The sequence below is a fragment of the Diorhabda sublineata genome, chromosome 10, assembly GCF_026230105.1.
Source record: "Diorhabda sublineata isolate icDioSubl1.1 chromosome 10, icDioSubl1.1, whole genome shotgun sequence".
In the NCBI taxonomy this organism is placed as follows: domain Eukaryota; kingdom Metazoa; phylum Arthropoda; class Insecta; order Coleoptera; family Chrysomelidae; genus Diorhabda; species Diorhabda sublineata.
In genome coordinates this window covers 10,029,776-10,041,816 of record NC_079483.1, presented here as the reverse complement: position 1 = coordinate 10,041,816, position 12,041 = coordinate 10,029,776, and the positions used below count along the sequence as shown (strand labels likewise).

Here is a 12,041-nt window from a genome sequence, read left to right as displayed (position 1 = left end):
AAATACCATAAATCGAGGTAAATAGGAAAAAATCAGTTGATAGAGTAATCCACAAGGGTTGAGATGGGTGAGGATACTCTTGGTAACCTATAATCAAAGGAAATCTTTGTAATGTATCAAACTAAGTGCATTGTCATCTCAGTGGACAGCTGAAGTGGAAGATGTACCTTGCAGACGAAACGTAACTGAGGTCGTTTGAAATAGAAACTGAAGATCTTTAATGAGTTCAATATTTTTACAAGGTATGAGGATGGTCCAGGAAACAAAATACTGAAATTAACGTAATCAACTTTTAGCACCATACACTTTTCCCACTTTTTATAATTGGTACGTCAAGTTTCTTAAAATAGTCATTAACTCTCGACATCACCTCTTCATTGTTGGAAACTATTTGACCGCTGAACCATTTGTGGCGAATAGGATATATGAGGTAGCAGTTCAAACTTGAATTCATTGATTTGGTCTATTGCAATAACGGATGTGAGCGGTGCATGGTCTAGATGAAACAACACTTTCTTCTTGGCCAAACGCGGGCTTTTTTGCTTGAATTCTTCCCTTAAACGTTGCAATAAGTTCAAATAATAGTCGCCGTTGATATTTTTACCTTTTTCAGTTTTATTTCTGTAAAACACTCGATGGAAACATTTTCACAGCGCTATATTTGGTCCATTGTAAGCAAACGAGCGCAGCTTTCTCAATTTTCAGTTAATATGCGATGTTGAAATGCCTAATATGTCTGCTAGTTCGCGAATTTTCAGTCGACGATCATTCAGTTCAGCTTTTTTGGATTCTCTCTTCTGGGGTCATCACCTCATTTATTGACCACTGCGATGCTGGTCTCCGCAGGTCGTACGGTCTCGTTTAAACTCTGCCATCCAATATTTTACTGTTAATAACGGAAGGGCAATCTCACCCTAGAGTAGAATCTAGTTCAGCTTTTATATTGGTTAGGCTAAGGTCTTTCACTTCACATAACGATGACCAATTTTTTCCATGTTCACAAATTCACTGAAACCGTTCACTATTAATGGCTTCCAAATAAATACTAAACAACGTGGCGTCTTCAAACTTGAAGCATATGCTGGATAGATTGTATTTTTCAAGCAACTACCACGATCTCTAGGTCAGACAAGGTACTTCTGTGAACTGTTCCTCTCTTTTGCAATAGATGATTTCTCTTCAATTTTCCTCTAGTTTCCTCGTAATTTTCTACTTGAAATATCGACATTGTACAAACCAAGTTCATATAAGTTCTATTCCTAGTTAGGTTAATGAATAGATACCCTGTCATTAAAGGAAAACGGAGACAGCAATTCCGAGTTAATACTCGTAATCCACGGCATCGAAACTTCGTACTTTGATCTACGCTTTGTTATTCGGGCACTCACATACATAGTATCGAAATGAAAGATAAGGTAACCAAACGTTGATAATCTAGTAAATGAATTTTGTAGGGATAAACATCATCAACAGAGTTAGCCATGTATAGGTAGTTATTAAAATGCTAGGGTAAAATTTCCGGATTCCTAACAAGGGATATTATATCATTCTGTTCGGCACATAAAAGAGCTGTATCAAAACCAGGAGAGGATTAAGAGTGGAAAACTCGAATTTGAGAGCGAGTGAGTCGGTAACAGAATAATCCCTTTATCAAAGATATTGCTTTATTGGAAGGGACAATGGCTAGAACCTAATATTATTTTGTGAATGAGGACATAGTATTTCAAGTAAGTTACGAATAGAAATGGGCTAACATACTTTTTTGATGTCTTTATAATCAAGAGAATATCAAATCTCGTATTAATAAGACTAATATATTAATTTCTCAATCGGTATTTCCATTTCTATTTGTTCAAATTCGTCTTCTTCTTAATAGTTCTTAGTGTCCATTTGATCCGATATGATTAATTCCAAGTAGATATAGCAGGATTCATTAGTTCATTATTTATCAATATATTCTTCTATTTTCATACACTTTTCATAACGTCCGAATTAAACTTTTATGTATCTATGAAAATATGATGCAACTTTAGAGTCAAAATGTTTGGTCACCGCCTATTTGATTTAATCGTCGCTGTTAAATCTTCCACCCCTCAGCTCTACCTTTAGCTTTGCGAACACAAAATAGTCGGACGAAACCAGATATATGGAAGGTGTTCAATCAATCAATCAACATTCGTGTTCAGTAGACTTGGAAATTGAAATAGTATGGACTGGAGCATTGTCAAGTATGCTGATTTTGTCGTGCCTTTTTTCGATAATTTCTTTACGCAACTGCCTTGATGAGTCACGGTAATATGCCGCTTTGACGGTTGTATCTTATTGCTTAAAATCTATCAAAAAGATAGTTCCAAAATACTGCAGTCATCGCTTCTTTGGTGTTTTCCGTGACCTTTACTTTTTTTAGTACGCATTTTTCTTTCTGATGCCACAAATAAAAGACAAGTTCATATAAAACAATAATTTTATTACCAAAAGATTGGTTAGTTATTTTTTGACATGATTAAGGAAGATATTGAGACATTTGTCATACCAGGTCATCTGAAACGACAGATTTGTAACCTTGGCCTCCTTCATCAATCAGCTTTCTCCATTCTCCGCTGGATTTCTGCAGCATTATCGCCTTCAGCCTGTAGAAAACAATTCACACTTGGGAGAAGCATCAATAATGACGGACATGTTTACAAGGCTCTAACACAACGCCGACTGAAGCCTAGATGGCAACTGCGCATGCTGCTTTCTTCTGCCCGCGTAGCTTCTACACGGAGGGATCAGAGGTTGAATAAAAATCCCTCTTTGTGCAAAGCTTCTTGAGACATTTACTATATGAGTCAAAAACTCATAAACCACACTATGTAAAGCGAACTGTATTTTCTATGAACAAATGAAATATAAATTCTGATTCCTTCGCTTCTTTTCTGACCTACTTACAATTAAAAATTGCGGTAAATATATCATTCTAATCTGCACATAACTTCTTAACACAAATTTTGTCAGTTTCACGTTTTAAGCCTTATAATATCTAGTCATAGCATATCATGTGGAAATTAAACATTTTCGGAAGATACGATCGTGTCATTTTGTCTTGTCGACATGCAGATGTTGACGATTCTTCCAGCTCTTCACACTGTGGTATGGTGTATTATCAATAACGCGGTTGTACATTTGCTATAGTTTAGTCTGAACCAAATTTTTATTGTTGATAAAATCCATGTCATCATCAAAATCATCCAACTTTTCGATTTAAAAATTAGTGAAGCGTTTGCTATGAATCCAGTTTACCATTCTGCATGAACTATGAGTTTCAACTGGCTCTTACACGCTGATTTTCGTAGCGCTTATTCGCAGCTTCTAAGCTATGAAGTTATTTGAATGTTTACTAAGTCATTTGGTGAATATCTGGAAAGGATAAAACCGTTTGGTGCATGGAACTGGGATCTATGACACTATTCCTTTTGGTCAAGAGCTTCCTGTACATTCCTGTATAGTATTGTTCTAGTTTCTCCAGTGCTTCTAGTGCTACTTTTTATGTATTTGTTACTAAATATGATTTTTGATTAAGTTTTTATCACTTATGTATGCAATGAAATCTTTCAAATACTTAACTGAATTAAATTTGATACCGATATATATGAACTATCTCGTATAATAATTTCCATAATAGGTATAAACGGTAGCACTCACCTTAAGGACGGAAGAATAATGGACTCGTATTCATCAGCTGAAGCTTCCTGAACAAAATATAATACGGATTGCAGCACTGCTGCCAATACTTCTTGAGTTCTCATTTCCTGTTGCAAACAAGGCCATACGGTTTGATACCACATTTTCTGAAAACGGAACATGATAAATGGAGAATTAACTTACCCACTATTCATTTTATTTCTCAATAAAAATTGTTTTTTTTAAAGACGAATAAATTACTTCCTGTGGGGTTTGAACCGCTTCCAACAGTCAATCAATAATGAGTGTTAGTTTACAAAAATTATAGAAAGTTTGGAAAAATCTATGATATGTGTTTAAATCTAATATTCTCAGTTATCCTGATCCTGAATTTTGTTATTTTATTGCATCGTTTGAAGATGAAAGAAGAAGAAGAAGAAACCCAAATATGCATATTTTGCATATTATATGCAGTCTTTAAATATTTCCACATACATTTCGCATAAATGAACAAATTTTGAAAGATGCAGCGATGCAAGTCAAAAATTACTGTATAAATCTGCTACACTGGAGCAATTATTTTCAATGCAGTTCTTAAGAAACTGATCTTGAAGCTGGTAGTCAAACGGTTCAAAGAAAATGTATGAGCATTCCCAGTCAAAAATTGAAAATAACTTTCAACCTTGAATTCTGTTTGGAAGACCAATTTGTGTCGGCTCTTATTTATATTGGGTTTTTGAAGATTAACATCGATTTGTGCTTTGTAGTATCGAAGTTTTTCACCATTTTTTTCTAGTCAATTTTGCTTAAGTGTGGATTAAATCATAGAAAAAACTTCATATTGATATGAGAAAAGTCTACCGTTCTGCGTGCGATTTGAACGCATCAATCGCTTCTTTAGGCATAGAAAAACGTTGACCTCGTAATTTATTTTTGATCTGTGGAAATGACAAGAAATCATTGAGAGTCAAACGGCAGATGATTCATCAATTCGATGTTTTGACTGTTCAAAAACGTCTTCGTTTGAATTTATGTATGAAAGCTCGCATTGTCATTGTCGAAAATTATTCGTTTTCTCCGCTTGGTTCCATGATTTGTTTCAATACTTCTAGCAAACGAATGCTGATTTATCATTCAAAATTGACCGATCTATTTAGCTCTAATGAAACGATGGCAACATGGCCTGTTATTCCAAAAAACATAATTTTGTTGGACCTTTTTCAACATTTCTTTGCACCAATCGACATGAACTTGCTTTGGAGTGATTTTGACAACCAAATGTTCAAGCAATATTAAATGTATACGAGGGGAATTTATACCCAAGTATGCCTCAATCTCAAGGTATGTCACACGACGATTTATCACACACTCCTGTTGGTTTAATCCACGTCGAATGTCACAGAAAATCATCGCTCGAAAATAATTGACCTCTCAGAATTTTTCGTTGTAAGTTGCTCTAATGGAAAGGTCCAGTTATTCCGAAATAACAAGTGACCATTTTCTTCGAAGTACTTCGTGTGTGATTGTTGGATTTAACTCGTCTTGGAAGACTTATATCTGCATACATCTTATGGATCTTATAGACGGACAAGTGTCATAATCCACATCAACGCAATTTTTTCAACCAATGTCCAATAAAGTTGCTTCTAAAGACACAAATGTACTGACAGTTACCAGATTTGTACAACAGACTTTTCAAGCATTTTTTCTTCCTTCGCCTCTTCCTGGATTTCATATTTTTCTCATCTCTTTTAACAGGGTTGTTGAAGAGATTAGGCAACATTTTCCTCTTATGAATAATTTGATTTCAGATTTGAAAAAAATCTTCCTTGCAGCGCCTATAAGGGTTCAGTTCTACAAAGAAAAATTACCAAACACTTCCACTCTTCCACCTCAACCCACTATCACAAGATGGGACACTTGGTCTGAGGCGATATTTTTTGTCAACTAAAATATTTGTCTGACGAATCTTCCCAACCCTTCACTGATGTTTGCAATTATTCGAAAACACAATAAGAAAACAACAATTTTCGCTTAAAAAACCAATTAGAGCTTTCTTTCTATTACAATATCACGAATAGAGGGATATAATTTGCCATTAACCAGGTAAAATTAATAAAACAATCTAAGACAGCTGCTTAAAATGTCGTAGGCAAAACAGTACGCATAATTTCTCAAAAATTCAAAGTGTGATTGACAAAAATTGTGGATTTCAATTTCTTAGCCAAATATCTGTGATTGTAGATGGAAAATTTAATGAACCCATCGATTTGAATCATACAATAATCAGCAATTCTATTCTAAAAAATCCCCTCTGATATCAGTTGATGTGGACAGAAGTTTTTCCATTTCTAAATTTTCATATTCATACAGGAGACAAAATTTTCTAATTGAGACCGGAGAATATTTAGTGGTTTAATGTTTTCCATTTGTTTATTTGGGTTTCCTTCGTATAGCTCGACCAGTGTAGCTTGAGACTTGAGTTTTGGATGCGCGATAGTCATGCGGGTCGGAATATGTCGAAAGCTCATGTTGTGCTGTTCACTTCGCAGCCATTCCAGTGCCGTAGGAAAAATTTCAGCCTGAAATTATTCATTTTTGTTGTACTCTTATACATTTTATTTAACATGGAGTTTAGAAGTAGATTAAAAAATAAAGTTTTGTGTGGTCAGAGTCAGAAACGAGTAAATGATCTCCTAAAATTCATGAAAGAGGAAGCGACAAGGTACGAAGTTGTTATCTTTTTTTAAGTAATAATTTCAATAATGTAATTTTTGTATCGTCAGGAGTTCTCATAGATTAGATTATTTTCTATTTATAACAACTCCTGGTGATGCAAAGAATATAAGTTTGACGAAAGGGTTGTGCAGAAATAAAGTATAAATGTGTTCAATTTTAAAAACTGTTTCTCCTATTTAAGACTTGGAGCTTAAGGCTCATGTATCTAAATCCTTGTTGGAACTATATTTAGTTTTCGTTGATATTTTGATTTTTAATAATAGTGTTTGTCTTCAAACCAGTCCTCGTTGTTACAAAAGTACCAATGTGACGACGCTGTAGCTCTTCGTATCAGCCAGCTGGCACGCATAATATTGTTATCAATATTTTTCGTTTGCTGTCTGCGCATTTTTCAAATCTCAAACTACATTGGTCGAGCTGTAATAATTCATAACACGCTAATAAAAAAATTCATTTATGAACAGAGTAATTTCAATAGCACCCTGTATGCATTTTTCCAAATATTTCACCATTATATTGACAATTAGAGAATATTCTAAGTCAACTATTCCTAATTCCTTTTATTGATCTAGTTCTTTCAAGAATAGAGTGTAATATTTGGTATTTAAGATTTTTTCTAATCATTTCTTCAGTTATTTCACCTGCTTAATCATTTAATATATTATCACCTAGTCCACTCTCGAGGATCATGTCTTATTCTTCTAACGATTTAGAACGCATTCACCATATAGATAAAATATTAAATACAAAATGGAATACTAACCTTTGGAATGTAAGGTAACGCATCTTTGAGTGCTATCCTGTAAAAATGAGACTTCTGTGTAGGATCTTTCATATTAATGACGTCAAGAAACTGAAGTGCGTGTAAAGCTGGATCACTAGAACAAATTATCACTATTTTAAATCAATTTCAATGAAATTTGAAGAAGAGAAAGATGGGTAAGCAAGGAAACTCTCTGGTATCGGGTTTTGCTTTCACGAAAACCTCTATAAGTGATAAATAAAAACATGTATAAGTCGTTTTTCCCACATTGACCTCTATAACTAATAACATCTCTTGCCTGTAACTTTTTTAGCGACGTGCATATATGGCTTATTCTCAATTTTTCAGCAACTGCATGTGTTTTTGTTTTATTCTAGTTCAAAAAAATATTTAACTAACATATTAACTAATCTGTCATCCTTACTACAGTTAAGAAATTGCATTATAACAAAAAAAGATTTTTTTTCAGCTGCATGAGATATTTTTGATGAAAATATGTTTTAAGGAACGCTGATTTTTCATCACTCTTCATCACGTATAGTTTTCTTGCAAAATGAAAACACAATAATGAGAAAACTCATTCATTTATTTTTCTTATTCAAATTTACACACAACTTTATGTTGACTATTTTTCCTCGTCATACTTTTCTTCTGTTCTTTAATGCTTGTGCGAACTCGTTTTTGGTTTCCCTCTTTGGGATCTCGCATCTAACAGTAAGCCACTAACATACTGACATCCCATTTTCCTTGTTAACATCTTACGTACGTACGTCCTAATGAAATCTTTATCTTGTTTTTCGCTGTAGACACCCTCGTATTTGTCTGGAAAATATTCAATATGGGAGTGGAAAAACTAATTTTTTAAGCTCATTTTGCACCCTTGAGCTTCATAGTTTCATATTCAGGATCGTTGGTATTTTTGTAAGAATCCCATGCTTCTTTTCCAATTTCTCCCATTGATTCAGGATAGAGGGGCGCCAGTGAAAACTCTTTCTTCTCACTTTGCTCCAGAAAATGTCGGGAGCTTGGAAAATGTATATTTAAAAAATCGTCATCTTTTCGTTCTGGAGAGCAAACGTTTCTGAGTCCTCTACACCACTCAGGATGTCAACTAAACAAGAAGCTGGGTGCGGAATTGAAATTCCAGAGCTTTAGGACACTGGAGGAATACCTGAATCAAGGTTCTAACTTTTCGTATTAAATCCATTCGCGTCTAGCGATCAGAAACAGCAGTCGGTTGTGTGATTTTTTTGTTCACGTGAAATCATATAAATACCAAAACGAAATGCTTTTTTTTTCACCCTTAATTCATAAGCGTAGATTATCCTCATATATTTTGGACACTTTATAAGGAGTCCATGTTTTGTGTTGGTAACCAAGCATGGGTAAGCAGAATGAACCTTATCCACAACTTTTCGTTGTATATTTACCACAAATAGGAGTTTTCTGTACAAATTACACAACCTCTTTGAGCCACATATATAAAAAGAGCAAATTAGAGTTTGAATACTGGACTGGAAATCAACTCAGTTTGGAAAGACAGGATCAGCTAGATAATGAGGTTAGCACTAAATTATAATTATATTTATAAAATGGACCTAATCATTTACGTCCATTGTTTTTTTCTTTATTATCAGATACATATACTATTAAAATAAAGGGATGGATTATTAATTTTAATTCAATTTGAAGCTTAGAAAATAAAATACTAATTTAAACTAGATTTTATATAAGATAACAATATAGAATGGAGTATTGTACAAGAAAACCTGTGAATTGAAAGTTCTGCTAAAATGTTGTCAAAACGCTGAGTAGCTGAAAAAATGAAAATGCATATGGATCGAAGAAATCGTGTTAAAAAATAAAAAAGTTCATTTGGATTCAAAGAATGAAATTATAAGGATTTGGCTTTTTAAGTTTCCTGATGTTGAAAAATATCTATTGGAATTGATGAAGCAAACCCCTGATAGTAATATTTTCATAGATGGACCACTAATAAAAAAAACTTTTCAGGCAGTTATGGCTGGTTCGAAAGTTCTGAGAGAAAAAAATTACGTTGTTGATTATAAAGAATACATGAATACAATCGTTTTTCCCAAAAAAGAATTGTATTTTTTTTTGTATTTCAATATATATCGCGTAACGGTTAAAATTATCGATTGAACTTGATTTTATAATAATAAAACTTCATTTTCCCTTCAAATATCTCAAAAATGAAGTGACTTCTATTCCCGAAATATAGCAAAGCAATCGACAAACCTTGTTAATCTGAAGACCGTCAGATAGCAAATATAGACTAAACTAATTAGTACCGAGGCCTCGGTATAGAAGTATTCAAATACAGTTAACGTAACTTCCAACCATCAATTGACCGTAAATTGCTATCCATTAGATTTAATAGTCCTTTCGAATGTCATTCTTTTCTATGGTGTGAACCAATTCAAAAAGGAACAATGGATAATTAAAATTGAATGTTTCTTTCTACTTAAATATTCTTTAGAAAATATAAGGCTTCAAATCTAGTTGAAAATTTTATCGGGAAAAATAAATTTGTTTGAAATATCCCAATTTATTAGAAATATATGTGATAAAAGTAATTTTATCATGAAAAATAGCAAAAAATCTAAAATTGCAGTTACTGATAAAATTTAGAATTTTTCATAATCTAAATATCTCTTATCTTGTGTGATATCGTTGCTAATTTATTGAGAATAATGAATATTCATCCAGTACCAAGAATATTGAGTATAAAAGACACATTTGATAACAGACTACGTCTTGGTTACATTGTTTGTAGCTATCAGAATGTAACCGAAATATTATCGATAATAAAAATCATCAAATTGCTTATTAAAGCCTGAAACGGATAATGATGATCAAAGCAAATACTTTTGTTTGGATGATATTAGCCCAACCAATATAAAAGCTGGACTAGATTCTTCTCTGATGGTCGACTGAAAGTGTGGGAGCTAGCAGACATAGCAGGCATTTCAAAAAGTGCTGTACAATGCATATTAACTGAAAATTTGAAGATGAGAAAGCTGTGCGCAAGATGGTTGCCGCGTTTGCTCACGATGGAGCAAGAACAGCGTTTCCATAGAGGCAATTGGAAAGAGAGAACCGGCTCCAAAGAAGGCAAAGACGGTTGCATCTGCAGGTAAAGTTATGGCGTTGGGGTTTTGAGTTGCGCTTGGGATAATTTCCATCAACTATCTTGAAAAGGGAGAAACTATTAACGGCGGGTATTATGCAAACTTATTGCAACGTTTGAGCGAAAAAATATTGCAAAAATGGCCGCATTTGGAAAAGAAGCAAGTGTTATTTCATCTAGATAATGTACCAGCTCACACATCCTTTATTGCAATGGACATAATTAATGAATTCAAGTTTAAATTGCTACTCGCCAAAAATAGTTCAGCGGGCCAATAGTTTCCAACAATGACAATGACAATTTTGAGCGAAAAAATCGAGCAAAACCAGCTACACTTCAAAAAGTAGCCCGCTGGTCGAAAATTTTCCAACAATGAAGAGGTGAGACAAATTGACGACTGTAAAAAGGGTCGTGAAGTTATTGGACATCACTGGGAAAGTGTATGGAGCTAAATAGAGATTTCGTTGAAAAATAAATATATTTTTTTCCAAAATTTTTGTGTTTTCTTTGTTGGGTCAGATACTTCTGGAATCATTCTCGTATAGATGTTTCAACAAAGCATCTAAAAGCAGTAACTTACGGCTGTTTAGCTCAATTTCGTAATTATTCAGTATTATTAAGGTCGAGCAAGCAGACAACAGTCATGGATAGACAAAAACAGTCATGGATAGCATCTTTTGGAGTAATCTCCGTAGGTTATACTTATGACAAAAAAGTTCTTTCTCATCGTTCTACATTTCTTCAATCCACATACTTACCTTAAAGTATAGGAACGTTCAAATCTCATAATAATGACATCTACATGTAGTTACTATTCTCAAAATATAGATTGATATATTTTGTTTAGTGAAAAATTGAGCTACTCAAAAAAATACAGCCAAACAACGACACAAACAGTTATTATTAATGAAAAAGTTAATCACAAAGCTTACCTGAAATACTTTATTAATGTGAGTAGTTGTGCTGTGGGTCGTTGTCGAGTATCCTTACTAACTAGCCTCGTAGTTGCCTCTTGAAGGGGCACTGGTATTCTTGGTATCAAATTGCGCACTTGGTCGTCGAGCTTCAATAAGAAAAGTGAAATATTAGTTTAATATGAAATTATCGAATCAAATTATTATAGTAAATAGTCATTCTATTGAACAAATCACATATAAGGTGCTGATTTGGAAACGTACAACTTTATATTTCGGCTTCTATTGAAAGTGTAATGTTATTTTAAAGAAATAAAACAAATTGAAAGTAGTATCACTCAAAGGTACTATAAAATCTATGATAAAAATAAATATGATTTTAAAAAATGATGCTTATTTCGAATAAACTTTTAGTAGATATGAATGGAGACCGATTGTTTGAAACTTTACTTGATGTAACTTAGTTTTTGAGAAGAACTATCTATCGACAATCTATCTGCATTCATAGAGAAAAATTTGTTAAAAGAAGCAATATGTCTTGAGGGAAGTTATGAAATTGATTTTATAAGAGAAACTTTTGTAGAAGGTTGGACTTCTGGCTCACAACTTCCAATTGTAGAGGTTTCTTTATACAATATTGTTTCAAATTCTGAAAAACAGTACCCTAAAAATCTTACAACTAATGTTTTTGAGATATATTTAAAGAGAATACATTCCTGACCAAATCTGTAATAGTTATAGACAAAGGAGTATGGTGGACAGAGAATCGCATGTTTCTGAGAAACGAAATAGCAAAAAAACTGTCCACTTC

At 33.4% G+C, this 12,041-nt stretch overlaps 1 protein-coding gene across 1 annotated transcript in view; it reads right to left on the bottom strand.

Moving 5' to 3' along the window:
* The window catches only part of LOC130449490 (SCY1-like protein 2), a 121,338-nt gene that overhangs the window by 62,126 nt on the left and 47,171 nt on the right, over window positions 1-12,041 (bottom strand). The window contains exons 6-8 of the mRNA XM_056787341.1: window positions 11,249-11,379; window positions 7,166-7,280; window positions 3,685-3,830 (exon numbers count right to left, since the gene is read on the bottom strand). Coding sequence (XP_056643319.1) covers window positions 3,685-3,830; window positions 7,166-7,280; window positions 11,249-11,379 — 392 coding nt within the window. The remainder of the gene's footprint in view (window positions 1-3,684; window positions 3,831-7,165; window positions 7,281-11,248; window positions 11,380-12,041) is intronic.